The 19,106-nt window shown below is 40.6% G+C and overlaps 1 protein-coding gene across 2 annotated transcripts in view; it reads right to left on the minus strand.

Moving 5' to 3' along the window:
• znf385d (zinc finger protein 385D) overlaps positions 1–19,106 on the minus strand; it is a 152,811-nt gene that overhangs the window by 34,254 nt on the left and 99,451 nt on the right. For both annotated transcript variants that reach the window (XM_033981402.2, XM_055227589.1), the window contains one exon: positions 9,638–9,809. In XM_033981402.2, coding sequence (XP_033837293.2) covers positions 9,638–9,809 — 172 coding nt within the window. The remainder of the gene's footprint in view (positions 1–9,637; positions 9,810–19,106) is intronic.

The raw sequence follows: 19,106 nt of genomic DNA on the forward strand, positions 1-19,106 counted from the left end.
AAACTTTTTAACAGCGTGCTCCTTAAAAGTGCATTGTGTAACTTGTCAGCTTGTCTCCATTGTTTTGCCCAGAATGTTCCACAGTATGGCATTAAACTTAACATTGCATTTACTTTATTACAGATGTTATAAGACACAGGTCTACTTTAAGATGAATGGCTGACTCCGCTGCTCCAGCATAAGTTTTGAACACGGAGACAGTCTGAAGGACACGGGCAGTGGTGTGTGGAAGCGTGTGTGCATGTTTAGGTACGCACATTTATCACATCGCGGGGTCTCTTATGGGACCAAAAATCAGATCCCCATGACATCCTTTTTAATTAGAGCAACAAAGTGGTTTAAAATTCATATATTGGTTAAAATAAAGTTTAGATTAAGTTTAGCTAAGTAGCGGCTAAGGTTAAGGTTAGGATTGGTCTCCAGGAGATGAATGGAAGTCAAATGTCCTCAGATAGCATGGAAAGCCAACATGTGGGTGTGGGTGTGTGTGTGTCTGTGCATGAGTGTGTGTGTGTGTAGCTCCCCCGACAATCTGCTCTTTAATGGAGAATATCAGGCTACATTTCCTCCGGCGCTCAAGTGGAACTGAGAGATGGCAGCCAGCGCCAGGGGCACCTCTCCTCCTCTTCCTCCTCCTCATCCTCCCTCTCCACTTCTTCCGCCTTCCTCGCTTCGCACCACTCCTCTTCCGTCTTTTTCCACTTCCTCCTGCTTCCTTTTATTCCTCCTCTACGACCATCTCCTCCTCTTCCTCCTCTTCGACCTTCTCCTCCTCTTCCTCCACCCTCGCGTCTGTAACCTCTACCCACCACCGCCCCCCGTGAGTATGAGCCACACTGCTGAGTCACGGGCCTAATCTGATTTCATATCCGTGCACACGCTCAGCACATTTACATGCACGCCCACAAAACTGAAGAACTGACCTGGTCCAATTTAAACCAATTTATCAAAATGTGTGTCGTGGCATTCAGCTGCATGTGGTAAGAAACAGCCAGGGAATTTATTAGGTGTAGTTTTGGACGCGTACCCAGACCAGTGTAAACCCCAACAGCCACACTGATTCGCAGTAAACGGCTCCACACCATAGGCTGTACTGTATATATAAATGGACATAGCTAACCTGCTAGCCGCCGCGTTGCAAACAGGAAGTGATCACGGGTGTGCTTTTGGCTCCATCGACTCCAGCTCCAATTAACTTTGTATTGAAAAACTGTCGCCCCTCTCTCTGTTACTGCTGCTGTCAGTCTCGCCATTTTGGTCTCACAATGTTTGCGTCATCCCGCTCTACATGATCCTGGTGTTTTTATTTTGCTTGTGTCCGTAAATCAAGATATGAACATTAATAACAGACAAATCATGTGCCTTCTTTTCCTGAGGTCGCTCCCACTAGTGCAGGCATGCCCAAACTGTGGCCCGGGGGCCAAATGCGGCCCTCGGACCAATTTTTCTTGGCCCTCAAACTTCCAGGTGAATTGGCCCATATTACTTTAAACAGTGCTTTTTACTGCACATTTCTGAAAATGTACTTTTACAAACCCATGTCAAATATTTAAAGCATGAATAAAGGTCTAGAGCACGGATGCTCAGACTTTTTCAGTATGTGAGCTACTTTTAAAATGATCTGAAAGATCTACCACGTAATACAAAAATGTTAAACATATATTTATTTGTAAATGTATTATGAATTCTTACATGTACAGTGCATTTTGATGTACCTTGCACAACGTCATGAGATAATACTGCACAACACAATTGAACTTCTTACATGTTCATAATTACTTGAATGATGATTACTGCTCTGATGACACTGAATGGAATCAGTGAGCGATGCAGAGTTCGGACAGTAGCTTCTGACAGCCAGGAGTAAAATTGCATTTTTCGTTTGAAAGCGATAACAGAGCCAATCATGTTGATTACGGTTTTGTCTTTTTTTATAGCCATAAAAATCATATTAAACGAAGTATCAGAATTTACTGCATTTTTTCACACAACTACTTCTATTTTACACATCCATATTTTTTCTTTTACGCATCAAATAAATGAGTGAAAATCCCTGCAGCACCGCGCTCTCATTCGTCACCTTCGAGGGACAACAGAGGCAGATTACCGTAATGACGGTAAAATATTTAGACAGCCCCATGTCTCCGCTTTGAGACGCTGTTTGAATTTAAATGAGAGCACGACTGGGCGCGGAGTTACGCTGCTGGAAAGTCCGCAACCGCGCTCTATCGGCGACAATAGGATCCGACGCTATAGGGTTAAACTAACTCGCGCTTGTTTATGCGTGTGCAGCGCCCATGATGTGACCTAGAGTCAGGTGTAATCTGACTGGTTGTCCTGTATATTATACACACTTATTGTCATGTGACTGGATGGATGACGGGACGTGATCTACCCAAAATGCCGACACCCCTGGTCTAGTGGTTCAGTCTAACTTGTAATAATAACGCAGATTTGAAGTATTCACTGTATTGGCGACCAGTCTATGGCCCTCAATCGGCCCTCAACTTCGTCTGTGTTTTTAAATGTGGCCCTTAATGAGAAATGTTTGGACACCCCTGCACTAGTGTTAGCAACAGATTTGATTGGCGCTGTTGCTAAACCTTCAACAGCCTCACTTCGGATTGTCTCTTTGGTTACTATGAAACTCGCAGTCAGAATTCCTAATATGGAACCAAATTCACCACTATAACCGCTAGCATTGATGAGCTTCATTTGACTGGAGCTAAATGCTATGAGTGACATCACACTCATCTAGTCCACGTCTTTATACAGTCTATGCTCCACGTGCACTATGGAGCGGCTCCTTGCTCACTCTGGAGCAACTCCTCTCCGTCTCTCTCAACTCTGGAGCAGTTCCTTTCTCTCTGGAGCAGCTCTTTTTCCACTCTGGAGAGGCTCCTCTCTCTCTCTCTCTCTCTCTGGATCAGCCCTTTCTCTCTGCAGTGGCTCCTTTCTCTCTGGAGTGGCTCTTTTCTCTCTGGAGCAGCTCCTCTCTCACTCTGGAGCAGCTTGTTTCTCTGTGTAGCGGCTCCTCTCTCACTCTGAAGTGGGGAGACTGTGGTGCAATAGAAAACTCTGCAGCCAACATGTTAAACTTATATAATATAAACTGAATTTAGACAAAATGAGCTATATTAATTTGTCCAGGCTTTTGGAGTACCTCATTTTCAAACCACAAAAGCAGGTATTTAAGTCCTAGGTTATCTAACCAGTTCATAGGGAAAAACTATGAACTAGTCAGACCTGCATCAGAAAGGTTATGTTAGAGCAGATGTCTTTTGAAGTTTAAGTACATCTTCCTTCCCAACTGAGGTGAGGCAATACAACGATAAAAAACACTGTGATCTCATCCCTGGCCATTCAGTACTTCTCTGTTTAACAATGCAGATATGCTTAGACACAAACACTTCCCACCCACTTGGTCTGCTCTGAGTGAGTAACAGTCAGGTGTGAGCTCTCAGACGAATCAGACACAGTATTATCGCACTTTTAATAACGCACACGATGCATTCTTGTGGCTTTAGCTCTGTTTTAAACATACTTTTGGTCACCTTGGGGTAAGTATTTCACATTTTCTAACTAAAATAATGCCTACATTTCAAACACACGCTTTATAAACTTCACCTCCGTTTCCAATGAAGTATTTAGGCATTGACGCTCCCTCTGCTGTGAGCAACGGGAATGAACAATCAGAAATAAAGAATCAAGTCCTTATCCCCTGTGAATGTTATGCTAATAGAGTCCGGTGATGGTTTATGGACTTAAACACTGCAGGAGAAGTCAAGAGTTTTATCTGTGACGCAACAAAACAGGCAAACTGCAAACAGAGCATTTTTGGGCATTTGGATTATTAAACAAGGATGAATGAAGTGAAATATAACAATATAAGTTTGCATAATACCTTCTTTAAAGCACGAGTTCACTCAGGACATAACATCCTCTCACTTACAATACTTCCTTAAGTCGCGGCTCAGTGCATTGTGGATCCTACAAAAGCAAGTTCCTCAAATGTAAATCTCATTTTGTAAGCCGCCCTCCTCTGTAGACAAACTAATCTAGCGCTACAAGACTCCGCTGTCACGAAGCACTCTGATTTAACTGCCCATTACACACCACCATTTGGACACAATGCATAGTTTTACATTTTTCACCCAAGAAAAGCTTCACCAACTCCATACATAAAGAAATCAATACGACGTACTCATTCGGATCTAAACTGGTCCGGGCTTGTCTCCGGGGGATATTTCACGCTCACAAACAAACGTAATAATCAGACAGAACCGGCGCTTCTCAGACTGTCTGTGAGTGAGATAATGCGATTTACAGCTCAGAGGAAACAGTTGTGCTCGGACCAATAGGAAACAGGCGTGTTCGGTGAGGGAGGTTTGAGGGACTTTAAAGAACAATGACAAGACTTTCTCCGTCCACATATCTCTTATCGTCGACAAATGAGTTCTAATTCTTACTTAAAGCCACAGAATGTAACGTTGCAACCAAAAAATAGAGTAAAATCATAGTAAAGCAATTTTTTTTTTTCATTTTGGTTGGGTCTATTGCACTGAAAAACGATAAAAACATGCATCGTTACTCTGATTGGGCTTGCATCTCCACAAACCTGACTCTTATTTGGGCTGGAGGACGGCCTCTTCCTGTTTGTTTCCATGGACACGTTGCTCCTTTGGCTATAATATTCCACAGTATGGCATAAAACGTAACTATCTCTATGGGAAATGTTTGAACTTTCTACTTATATGGAATCATGTAGCAGATGTGCCAGCTCCAGAAAGTTACATATTGAACCTTTATTCTTTATCAATGTCCGTGATGTTCATTGTTAACAGCTTAATACAGATTTTTTATTATTAATATTCTAACACAGCTTTTCCAGATGCGCTAAGTTGCTTTACAATTTCGTAAATTTCCACTTGCCAATCTGCGCTATGAGCCCTTCTGTCCGCCATTTATCACTCAAACACCACATTCATACTTCGCCAGGTGGGTGAAGTGTGTTGCCAAAGGACACAACAACACTTTCCACCAGAGCCGCCGCTGCTCCACTGTAGCACCTGGAATTCCTAGCGGTCTCCCATCCAAGTCCTAACCAGGCCGGCCCTGCTTAGCTTCTGAGATCTGATGAGATAAAGTCTTGACAACTTAAAAAAACAAATCCAGTGACTTAAGAAAACCAAGCAGAAAAAACTGTCCTGAACCTCAGATTTAACTTTTGTCCGAGTACTCATGAATCACTCAAAAAAAAGGAGTAAATGCACAATAGATACTGATAAAACGATCTACCAAATTTCAGTTTACAACATGGAAATACTCAGAAGCTAATATGCTAAACCGTGCATATCCGGAGGCTACAAACTTGTACTTGTTTTTTTCTACTCAAAAGTTGCCTATGCCTCAGTGTTTCAAGAATATTAAAGATAATTTCTGCTGACACGTGCGATTATGATCTAAGCTGTGTACGGCCGCGGGCTGCAGATGGTTGGAATCCAATGAATGAAATTAAATATAAATTCCCATGTGATCCGCCATGAAAACATTCCGATTCAGCATTCCATAAACATATTACAAACAGCAAGTATTAAATATTAACCAATGATATATCAAGCCTCACCTCGGCTGATCACATTTTCAAACACAACCTTAATCGCATTCAAAAATAATTAATTTAAAGGTGCAGTAACCCCTGTTTTACTTTTTTAAAAACGTAAAAAACAGTATGAATGATTTGCAGTGGTCCAGAGTTATTCCTCACTTACCTTATGCATTCAGAGCATTCTAATTATTCACCACAATGAGTTTATAAGCCCTTTTCACAACTTTTAGAGACCAGAGCGGAGTTTTGCCACAGTGAAGCTAACAACAACTAGCATGCTAACACACTTTGTGATTCTGAGACAATAAAATACTTTATAATTAGATGCAAACAGCATACAGCTAATTTATTGTGACCTCAAGTGCTGCTTATTTGATAAAGCTATACTGGGGAAAGACACATTTTGCTCAAATAGACGGGTAAAATCCACTAGAGGAACTTTAATAAGATGCAGAAATATGCCTCAACAGTGAACATCAGAGATGTTTTTGTTGTTGTTGTTGTTGCAAAGCAGATTATGTTAAAAATGTTCATTTGTATTTGCAGAATAATATTTTCTGCACAATGACATTTGGGAGATGGTTTGGATCTAACTGTGTTAAAGAACACATATTGTGCTTGTGTCTGCGATATTATGTTATATTTGTACATTATAAATCACAATATTCATCTAAAATCACTTCCAGCTCCATCGACTCTTGAGTCTATTTCACTTTCTATTGAAAAAGCATTGCTCCTCCTTCTGTAATTGTTGCAGTGAGCCTGGTCATATTGGATTTTGGTCTTAAAATGTTAGTTTTAACCCGTCTTTTTTCCATAATTCAAGATATGAACATTGCTAACAGACAAATCAGGTGTCTTCTTTCCCAGAGGTCACTTCCACCAGCGTTAGCAACAGGTGTGATTGACAGCGTTCCTAAACCAATGGTGGGTGTTACCTTCAACAGCCTCGCTCCACATTGGCTCTTTGGTTGCTATGATACTCGCGATAATTGAGCTCTAAATCGCCCCAGCAACACTATGGGCAGCGAGGTCACATGTAAAGTGAACGCTGGACGTGTGTCGGAGGAGTCTGCCCTCAAATGCAAACATGTCCAACTAGAGGAACCTCCAACTTTCTGATGGTGAGGGGATGATCTGTCACTGCCCTCATTACTTTTACTAAGATTCATTACATTTATATGATTTGAAGTGAAATCCCAAGGCCAACGTGTCCAGAAACAGTCCACAGAGCCAGAGTGATGCCTTTAAAATGACACAGCGACCCTCACTACCTGCATCATTACTCATGCTCACCACAGACTGTAGAGCCTCCAGGAACTTGTGCACTTTATTTTCAACGTGTAATAAGGTCAAAATATGCTACAGCTCCAACCAAAATCTGTTTTAAGCCGCTGTACCTGATTTTTACTGTCTTTAAAAAGTGAAAAACAGAGCTAGTTAATTTTAGTTTGCAGTGGCCCAACGTTGTCCCTCACTCACCTTGTGCATTCAGATCATCGTAATTTTTCACCGCGAAGTTTATGACGGTAAAACTAACAATAACTAGCATGCTAACGTGCCCTTCCTGATTAGCATACAGCAAAATCATCTCTAATTAGATGCAAACAGTACACAGTGGACTTATTTTGATCTCAAGAGCTGCTTATACAATATATCTGTACTGGGGCAAGACACATTCTGCTCTAAAAAAAAAAAAGGATTTGAGAGGGTAAATAAAAAGAGGAAACAAATATAACATAAATCAATAACATAAAGTTGATTTTGCGCAATATGTTACTTTTAATTAAGTTAGCATAGATTAAATGAATACATCTTAGAATAACATGACTGGTGTAGCTTCATTTAGATGATTGAACTCACACAGCCAACTGAAACTTTTTTATCATGCTACAAACTCAGATCCTGCTGTTTAATATTAACGTCAGTCCCACACGTCCCCGCTGACCCCAGTGCCCCGTGCCGCTATGGACCAGGATCCACGTGTCAACAGCTTTCAAATCTGCACAAAATCCAATTTCTGAGCTCCATGATGGTGGCTGCGTGGATCCGCCCCCACACGAGGATGATCTGATCAGGAGAGAGCCGCGCCAAAGCCTGCAGATACAGGAGGACGTGAGGGGGACTGTGACTTCTGCTCTCGGGGTAGTGTTTATTTTTAGATATCTTTGTATAGGTGTGTCACGGTGTATATCACTTTCCTGAAAACGGGCGCATTCAAGGAGAGCGAGCAACGAAAAATACAGCAACAAAGAAGATTCTGCACACTTCTATTTGGTCCATAGAAGTAACAGAATTGTGTGTTGTTTTTTTTTTTTTTATCACATTGCAAAACTCCTGATTCTGATATATTTACCATACATTTCGGACTATAAACCGCTACTTTTTCCCACGCTTTGAACCCTGCGACCTATACAAAGATGCGGCTAATTTATAGATTTTTACTACCTAACGGCCACCAGGGGGCATTCTCTAGCTGTAAATGCAAAAGTAAGACATGTGGGGAAAAATTATGCACCGAAGAACACACTAGTTTTGATTTTGAACTGTCATTTTGCGCATCATGCACACAAAAAGGAAATGGATCTGGCATCAACGAAGGAAATAGAGCAACTGCATGTAAGTTTGGCATTAATGAATCGATGGTGCGATGTTGGAGGCAGCAGTGGGAAGAACTTAAAAAGACGACAAAATCTTTCAGAGGAAATAAAAGCAGATAGCACGTGTTGGTGCTGTTTTATTTGCTAAACCCCGTGTTGATGGTGTGTGTAAATATCTCATGTTATAACATATTTGTAACATGTGGCTTATATTCAAGTACGGCCTATATATGTTCAAAATGGATCTTCTTTTAAAATTTAGCTGGTGCGGCCTATATTCAGGTGAGTTCATTAGTCTGAAATTTATGGTATGTATTTACTTCAACTCAAAGCCCTTAGGCAGGATGTCACTTAAGCCCAGGGACGTTTCAGGAGGTCTGAAACCATAAGAAAAATGACTTGGCGCTTTTCAGTCAGGTTAACAAAGTAATAGAGTAGAAAGTAAAGACATCTGCTACCACATGCACTGAAGTAAAACGTATAACTGCAAAACTGACGAAATTATAGTACAGATACCTAAATAAAATTGTACTTTCCAGCACTGAAGATAACTCAAAACTCTGCCAACACCTGATATTAACCAATACTAGTGTTGGGTCTGAAAAGGCATTTTATTTCCATCAAAACACATTTACTACAAAATGTATCCAACTGTGTTATTTATCCATCCAGTAACAGTTGAAAAGCTCAGTGTGAATACAAGTTGAAACATTCTGAAACATTCTAGGCAAACATTAGCCAATAAATAGTCTTATTACATCCAGATCATTTTCCTGGATCATCGCCATTTTCCAATATCGGTATCAGTGCATCCTACTCAAAACATGCAGGTAAACAAGACAGCAGCCAGCCTACGTTTGGTCTATTGGCACGTGTGTGAGTGTGTGTGTGTCAGCGGCAGGAAAAAGCTCCACACATCTATACTGGCCCTAAATGATTCTTTCTACACACCGTGTGAGGTTTTCTTCATTAAACACGGTGACGCCATGCCTGATAAAAGCCTGATGCCCAAACCTCACCCTTGGCTATGCGAGAATGCAAAAATAATTGGTTCTGTGTGTCTTGTCTTTAAACGATCTGTATTTATCTAAAAATATGGCCTGAGCGTGCCAATCCTGCCACACAGAGAAACAAGTAAAGTGATCCAACAGGGGGAGCCAACAAAACCCGGTCAAAACACCATTATAAAGACATCAACACCTCAGTAAGACGATGGCTCCTACCCAGTGTTCTACTTTCCGCACTAGGAGGTTGGTGGTTTTTAGCCCAAAAACCTGAATTACCTGCTGGTGTTGTGAACTTGGGCAAGACACCCGATGTGCCTGCATGTTTTGGTGTGACTGGTGCAGAATACCAGCCAAACCTCACAGGCAGTTAAACCCGTCAACAGAAGCTCCAGTCATAAGCCACAACCACGCGTGTAACTCACCTCTCCGTTCCGCTGCGGTGCCGTTGAGGACAGGCGACGCTGCGACGCTAGCTGGCTCCGGATTGGTCGTTTCCTTGGTGACGGCTGACGCTTTGGGCTTGGTCTTTGGAGAGTCCAGGGCCTTTAGCTTCTTGGCGTGTTTGGTCCCCTTGTAGTGAGCCAAGGCCTGACTCTAGAGCACCAGAGAGAGAAAAATAGAGAAGCAGATGGGGCGTTAGCACCAGAGACTTGGGCATGAGAACACTCAGCCGCCTCATGTTTGGACCATGTGGCGGTGGGGCTTTCACACCAACTACAAAGCACGTCTGGATGTGTTTAGGAAGCAGTGAGGGCTAAAGGACAAACTTCTCCTTCCTCATCTGACCCGCAGCATGTTCACTGTGTCTTCTGTTCTGGATTATGCTGGAAATAACAGTTTGAGTTCATATAATGTCATATCTAACGTACCTCTATGTGACAATAAATGAATAGATTACACTTTCTAATAACTGCAACATCTAGTCTTAATAAAGCATGAAGAAAGACTTAACTCATAATGAACTAACACTTCAGTAGTACAGACTTGGTAAGCAACACCATGTAACTTTCTAGAGGCTCCTTTTCTTTTTGGAGCTCCCTCTGAACAATTGAGTGATTCTTACTGTCCTTATTTTGAGGTTTGAGTGCTGTCTGTTCACTTATCCACTATCTTCCTGTAGTTACTTGCAATGATTCAAAACTTTCTGACTCTGCATCGTACACAGAGGGTGAAAAAGTGGTGCAGAACCATTTACAACAATAAAAAAGTAAATAAATCTCTGTTGCCTGTTACGGTGACATTTCACTGCAGAGGCGGGGTCAGTTCTGCAGTTTTGAACAGGACAATGAAGCAATTTCTATTACTAAGCCGTTTTAGATCGATATTGTGGTTTACAATGAACATGTCAAGATCTTAGTCTGTCCCCGTGTTTCTGTGCTGTCTTTCCCCCTCTCTTTTGTTTCTGACACCACCCACTACACACCTGTATCCGATCAGCAATCAAGCCTTCACCTGTGGAGTACTGAGGGCTCGAGGATCCTACACACAACTCCAGATCATCCGTGTATCCTCCATGGTACAGTTCTGCTTGGCTCAGTCTAGTTTCGTTATTATGGTCACAGTACTCAGCTGCCATTTCTCATTTTTCGCCAGATTCCGCTCCTTGGAACTACCCTGCACCTCCGCCTTCAACCCAGCTCTCCACGACCGGTACGTACACCCCAGCCTCTAATTTCAACTCGAAGATGTCAGCCTATGACCCTGCGCTCTATTTGCTCTGTCAGTCAACATTTCAATTTACATTTCCGTGTTTGTAAGTAAATTCTGTTCAATGTTTTACCTCGAGTCTGTATCTTTAATCCCCCAGACATTACAACAGAACAAAATGTAAAATAATGATGTGTTAATGTTACACTTTAATAGTAAAAACTTAAAAAAACACACACACACACACACATAATATGCCTTCTTTAAAAGGTCAAAAAGTCCATTTGTGTGCTATGTGTCCTTTGAATGAAATACATTTTGAAACTACATTTTCTTTGGAATCGCATTCACATTCATTATTTCCTATGACTTCAGCTGTGCCCATTGCTTCATTAGCATGAGTCAGATGTTGTCTGGGTGTCCAATCGAGTTATTAATAGAGAGACTGTCCAAAACAGCAACATAACTCACACACACTGAAGGCTCCATTTGTCACACACACAAGTTATGGACCTGACAAACAAACAGCGACAGGAATAGACGGGTTACATTATAGGAAGGATTTGATCGTTTACCTTTTTGTACTTTTAGCTGTAAATGTTTATTTTACAACCTGGAATAGTTTACGTAGAGTAGGTTATGTCTTTCATTCAGGTACGTGCTTGTCTTCTGTCTCCTGATCATAAACACAACTCAATTTCAATGTCTGTGTAATCTCTCTGTCACTCAGGTAAGATCCATAACCAAGGATTCTGTCATTTTCAGTGTTTAAATTATCTTTTACTACAAAGGAAATTCAAACTTCACAAATGTGTAATCCTTACCCTCCTCATTTACCCTCTCGAAATTGTATTTGGAGTGATTTGTGCATGTTTGAGCTTCTTTAATCACTTATTTTCAAGACGCCATATTGCCAATCAACTCCTGTTTTCGGTACACGGTTTTGTACTCACTTCGTTCTCTCATTTTATTTTCTTAATTGATGATACGTGCAGAATTCAGCAGTGTCGCATAGCCATTTTGCTACAAATGAATAAACGACTGATACCGTGATGTGCAGCTATCCATAGGAGGTGCCGACTCTTTGTTGTGATGACGTTTACAGCGACGTCAGCTCCTATCGGGCACTGCAGTTTTCTAACACAGAAATCAGCTGACTTGTTTCTTTTATTAAGTCGTTTTAGATGAATATTGCGTTTTAAAATGTGCATATTATAACAGGTCTTACAATGTCAGTGCAGAAGTAAACAACTGCCACACTGGTACATAAACTTAATACATTTTTTCTACTTAAAGCTAATGTTGCAAAGTTAATTGTAATTTACTAGGGAAACAAAACACACAATGGACCTTTATTAATATGTATATGCTATGGGCGGTTACTTATCAGACTGTGGAGACTCTGAGCACACACTCGCATCACAGGAACCAACCTCACATATGGGGACAATAATCAGGTCCCCATATGTGAGGTCCCCTTATTATTACAACATGATTTAAAGTTTAGGGGGTTTAGGTTAAGTTTAGGATCAGTCTCCAGGAAATGGGATATTTAAGTTAAGGCCCAGTCTCCAGGAAATGAAGGTCAAGTCAATGTAATGCAATTCAAAAAAATGGGAACTTGTGTGTGTGTGTGTGTGTGTGTGTGTTTGCATAAATGTGTTGTTTATGCAGTTACAGCTAAACTGTCGAACTCAATGTACAGCTGTATATGTGGTACACTCAGTCAAGTTTGGACACACCTTCTCGTTAAATTTTTTTTTTTTTTTTTTTTTTTTTACTACTAGACATTAAAAACATCAAATATATGCAGAAAGATATGTAGAATTATATAGCAAAGGGAAAATATTTTTAAAAACTCAACTATGTTCTATATGTTGGATTCAGATTACTCAAAGCAGTCATCCTTTGCTTTGTTGACAGTTCTGCAAACAATTGGCCTTCTCTCAGGTGTGTCTTATAAGTTATTTCACACTTTTTGTAATGTAGTGTGTTTAAAAAAATAAAAATAAAAATAAAAAATAAAGCTAACAACTGTAACTTTAAACAACTAAGTGTGCTAGCGTTAGTGTAGTTAGCTCCTCTCTTCAGATAGTTATAAGTTTTGTCCTCTGATCTGAAGGTTGGCCGTTCAAATCCCACTATTGAAGTAAACATCATAAGTTGACTGTTCAGATCCACTGACAAACAAGTTAGCGGTATGATTCCAGCTCTGACAGATGACTACTGTCCATGTGTCCTTGGGCAAGACACTTAACCCACCTCACCTCTAGTCTCTGTGTGCATTGCTGTATAAATGTGTGTGAATGGGTGAGTGGTTCCTTGATGTAAAGTGCCTTGAGTGTCTTGAAGATGGAAAAGTGCTGGATAAAAATGTGACAATTTACAATTTACCATTTAACATATAAGGCTGACAATTTTTGTCCGGTTGACAGAATCAAATTTTCTGTTGCTATGGATCCTACCTGGACGACTGAGGGATTACACAGACGTACAGTAGTTCCATTCACAGTTTTGATGCTTTCAACAAGACTCTACAATGCAAATAATCATCTATAAACAACCACTGACCACTCTGAAGGCTGGAGACAGATGTGTCCTACAGATCCTACAATCAGACTTTATATGTACATAACCTGCAGGGAAAGCATAGACTCTTCTGTTGGTCCACTCCAGAGTCAAGCACTAGAGCTATTTGACCATGGGGCTAATCTAAATAACCCTTGTGAGGACCTATAAATGCGACAGCTTTGAAGATGTCCTGTGTCCTCTGCTGTCTCCTTTCTCTACAGCTGTGCTCAGAATTAGACCTGAGTAAGCGGCTCTATTTGTGTGCGCGCTCTGGGGCTGTCCAAGGAAGAGGGATGGCACAGAGGGAGGGAGTGTACTCAAAACACCTCTGGGCTTTTTTTTTTTTTTTTTAGTCTTTACCCAACTCTTATCGCTTGGGATCCAGAACGCACACTTCTCCAATACTTTACAATGATGTGAGTCTGGGCACTGCTGTTCAGATGGGCATGATTGACAGCTGGGTTAGCCAATGAGGGGCACGCATGGTCGTCCATCTGTATCCAAACAAATATGGCTGCAGAAGGGGAAAAGTATCCAAGGGGACTGACGAATATGGCAGATTTCTGAAGAAGTTTTTATTTTGGTCTAAATCATGAGTGACCAATGCGCTGCTCCATGTGTCAGTGAATGGTATTGTGTGAATCTGGGTTGAGGTGCAAAGGAGAGAGTGGTAACCGGACTGATATTCTCAAAAATGCAACAATGCTAAGCTACTACTGATAGATTAGTCTTGAAACAGGTGAAAAATGTCATAAAAAAGTCAATAATGTACATAAAAAGTGATTAAAAGTAACCCAGAATAGGTTATTAAGTTGAATCTGTTGCGATAGAGCTCTGAAGGGGGAGTGACTGACACAGAGAGCAAAGGGAGGGGAGACCCAGATATTCAACAATGAAAATGAACCTTATAAAACATGTTCATACGTTGTTTTCGGCGAATCTAGCAGAGCATATATCAAAACAATAAAATGAAACATGGTAACGTCTAAATATGTTGTGTGTTGGCAGTTACTACCCCATAAAAGTAAATGTGATATCGTGACATCCCTAATGAGGTATTCAACACATTTTAACACGGAGCTTACTGGTGTGTCCACGTGAAATGGATCTGATGGTGAAAATGAAAAAGCTAACATTTCAGCAGTTTGTCAGCTCGATGATTTAAACGTCTGTATGACTGAGGTGTGCTGTTGAGATCATTCATTATGTTAAAACTCATTTGTCATCAGAGCGCAGAGTGGAGGAGCGGCCCCCAGCACCAGAGTGACAGAAAAGAGATTAAACAACTCCTCCAAATCATTTCACCAGAGGAGCAGCGAGGAGGGAGGAGGGGGAACGCAGCATGGACAAGGATCTGTTCTGGTTAAAGACGGGTATTACACGTCTAGGTATTAATTACTATCGCATAACATATTTGGATCGCCATGTTGGCTTTTATTGTTTTGATGCTATATTCACCGTAAACAACGTATTAACACTATCACAATCACAATCAGTGTGCATCCATCCACTTATCAACGTGACAAATGACATCCACCTGAACATTGATGCAGGCAGTGTCTCAGTCTTGATCCTGTTAGATTTGAACAAAGTCCTGTTAGTACTTTGTTAAAATTGGAAACCGTGTCTCAGATAAAATGTCTCTGACCTGTGGGGTGCCCCAGGGGTCAATCCTGGGACACCTGTTGTTCAATCTCTACATGCTGCCGTTAGGCCAGTTAATAGCAGACTATGCAGATGACACTCAGATCTATGTCTCACTGCAGCAGGTGAATATGGACCAGTGGATTCACATCTCTGACGTGTTAGTGCCATATGAAACATCTCACACTTTGAGGACTTCAGGGACCGGCCTCCTGCTGGTGCCCAGAGTCAGGACTAAACATGGGGAATCAGTGTTTCAGTTTATGCAGCTAAAACTTGGAACAGTCTTCCTGAAGATGTGAGACAGGCCTCTACTTTGACAATGTTTAAATCCAGGCTCAAAACAGTTCTGTTTAGCTGTGCATACGACTGAAAGGGTTTTATTCTGCACTCTTCTGTTTTAATGTTAATTTTATGATGATTATTTATGTTTTCATTTGTTTGTATTGTGATTTTACTGTCTTTCTATTTCTGTAAAGCACTTTGTGTACGAATTGTGCAATACAAATAAACTTGCCTTGTATATTTATGGAGAATTGTCCTGTGGGGGCATGGGTGATGTGGGCAGACCATTGCACAGAATCTTAAAGCTAACCATAAGGAGGGTTCAAATAGGGCACAGAAGAGATCGCTAAAATACTCAAACACGCATGGATGACACCTAAAACCTCTTCAGACATGTTCTTGATGAGTGAACAACATTATAACATGGTAGAAAGCTCACTAGTTTTCAAATGCAAGAATTATTTGGCCACTAGAGCTTCAGAACAGCTTTTTCAGACAGAAAACTGAAGCAGGGTGGACCATCCTTGGACAGCCAATCTGCTTTCATCCCAAAGCGTCATACAGTGACTCACATGGCTCAAGTTTGAAATTAGAAATGTTTTGTAATTAGATGAAGATGTGTGTAATGGTCTGATTTTTGTTTTTGTAAAACACTTTCTGGAGGAAAACAGAATTGACTCATTTGTGAGAACAAAGCTGGGTACTTCAGTTTGAATCTACTTCAAGTTGTATTGTGATTGATTCGTACATGTTTGAGTAATCCTTTACTCGAAAAATTCAGGCGAGACATACATGTAGGATTAAAAAAGCCATTTCCAACAATAAACACACTCAAAAACAAATGGAAATCTGCTGTGTATTTTGATATGCATTTGAAGCCAACAGAATTTGCTGTTAAACCGTCAGACTGCAGATGTGTCGACCCTGTTTAAAGTTAATATTTCTGTAATTACCGGGCCTACGCATGTGGAACAAAAACTGGCAGAAGTTGTGAAGTAACAAATTGTTGTCGTCACAGTAAGCACGAGTAATTTCTTGTAGCACTACTTTGTACTTCTATTTGAGTAATATCATTCTGAAGTAACGTTTCTCCTGAGTACACATTTTGGCTTCTCTGTCCATTTTGGAATCAGACGTGGAATTGTGCCACAGTGATCACAGGAGCGTTGGAGTGTCCATTATCAGTCTGTCCAGGTCTGGAGCACAAAGTTAGTCCCACTCAAGTGAAGTTGAAGAGCCATTTTTAGCCGCTCATAAATCTTGGTGCCCCACTTAAAAGCTGTGATATTTCTTATTGCAGAAGGCAGGTAGCAGCGCGCTAACGAAGGGAGGATAAGAGGCAGATCAGGGGCGCTCATCGCACACTGTCCCTGGATGACTGTGTGGGCTTTGCATAGAGAAAAGTTAACAAGGAATTAATAGTAAGTGCTTTTTGTAATATAGGAGACTAAAAACAGGGTTGACTGTATTAAAAGGATATTATGCAAACTTTAAGGGTTGTAGTCGACTAAAGAAATTCTTGGTCGACTAAAGAAAAAAAAAGCTCTCAAAAATAACCCAAACTGCACTTACAATGCTACACCTGCAGGGGGAGTACAGGCAAAAACTACTATTTATGCAGAAAAAGTTATGTATATATTGTATTAGTATAAATGTATAGTATGTATTGTCATTATTAAAAAAAGTATTTATATAAAGACAGACAAAACTTGTAAATCATGAGTTTAATTTGCTGTTTTACATTTAAATAACAAAAAATGCCAGATCTTTGGGTAACTTACTCACTTCTCCTTTCTACTCTTGTCTCATATAAACCCTTATAATCTAAATAAAATGTTTTTTGGTTGACTAAGACCAGAGGAGACCTGTGAGGGACTTCACAGGAGGAATTTAAACTTTATATTTACTATAGTTATCATACTATAGTTCTATGAAAAATACCATAAATAAGAAGAAGTTAAGTCTAGAGTCCAGAAAACTACAGTGTCCAATCAAATTTTGTGTCGTTTTGGGGGTTACATGTTCAGAACTGGCTGCTGATTTGTTTGGCCTGGAGACGGCAAGCAGAGGTCCTGCAGAGGGCCCTGGCGTTGGAACTGACCAATCAGATTCTCTCTTTGCAGTTGATTGACAGACAGAAAGCAGCCCGAGTGCATTGGTTTAAGTCCCGCCCACATCTTCTCACAGGCCCGCGCTGCTACTGTGTAATGACTGGGGTGGCTGCCTGCCTCACTGTTTTGCTGGTATTATTGATGCTTAGCTTAAGCGGTGTTGAACTTTTGCCGAAGTTTAGGAAAAAGAAATAATGAGAAGATGCTTTTGTTTGGACTTTTCATTTGGACTAGAAATAATGGGATTATTTTTCACAGTGAAACAGTTTGGGTTCAGTATGTAGTTTTCCAAAAGGATTTTTAGCCAAGGATTGAGACTGGGACCTCACGGAGCATAGAATGAAACTGTTCCATTACACATCTGGAGCTGGATATTTGTGAAAGAAGAGCTAAAGAGACACCAATCTAATCTAATGAAGGTGACAGAGATGAGTGAAACTGAAGTGTAATTACAGTGTGGTGAGCATTATAATGTCGTCTATGTGCAGTGGTTAGGATTGGCCTGAGAAGTTAACATGAAGTGTATTCAGTTCATCACGGTAGGTGTGTTAAGACTAGTGGAGCGTTTCAATCTAACCTGATGCATTTAAACACTAAGGGGTTTATTTTACTAAGTGTTTGCACATGTGCTAAATCCATTGAACACACTAAAACATATTTAGATCACCATGTTAACTTTTATTGTTTTGAAAATGCTATATTTGCTGAAAAGTTTCAATTTTGTTTATGAATAGTGCCCAGGACAGATCCCTAGATTACTCAAACATGCATGGATGACATCTTTAACCACTTCAGACATGTTTTTGATGAGATGAGGGAACAACATTATAAGTCCATTTTGCATAATACCTCCTCTTTAAATGACACTGATTAACTGTATTATTATTATTATTATTATTATTATTATTATTATTATTATTAACTGCACTGATTTTCATTGAATTAAGATTAAGTTTAATGGAACTTAACCAAAACTGTGATGCTTAAAAGCCGATTCTCAAATTTAGGAAATTTAACATCAGTAATAACAAAAACAGCAGACACTTGTTAGCTCAGCCAGTTTCCTGATCAAATTTCTCACCAGCGTCATTGTTTACTTAAATTACTCCCAAATTGCTGGTGAGTTAGCGACGTTTGACCTCACTGTACATTCTTCTAATAAACACCAGATGGACAGGCTCTTAAACACAGACAGAGCTGTTATGTAAAGTGTAAACAGTTCGAACAGTGAGGGAGCTAAGAGGGCAAATGACTGGACACGCTCTATGGGTTTCACTGGTAAACAACTGCGATCCATTAGAAAACCGCACAAACATGCTGTAATCTGTCAAACACTATGCTCTTTGTAAAATCCAGGACAATTGGACAGACCCATTCATATAACGCACCGCGAGACCAGCGCTAAGTTGGAAATTTATTGTTTTATTGTATCAAATCCAGCCGCTCAACAACTGCAGCTGGTGTGCTCCCTCTGGAAAATCTACGCTCCGTGACACAGAGGTAGAGCGCGAGTGTGTGTATCATAGCAACCAAAGAGCCAATCAGGAGCGAGGGTGTCGGTAATGCTGGGTAACGCCCCTTCCTGTTCGCACCGCTGGTTTAGTGGGGGGCGGGTGCTTAGTAATGGTGTTAA

This window comes from Periophthalmus magnuspinnatus, chromosome 16, assembly GCF_009829125.3.
Source record: "Periophthalmus magnuspinnatus isolate fPerMag1 chromosome 16, fPerMag1.2.pri, whole genome shotgun sequence".
NCBI classification, from domain to species: Eukaryota; Metazoa; Chordata; class Actinopteri; order Gobiiformes; family Gobiidae; genus Periophthalmus; species Periophthalmus magnuspinnatus.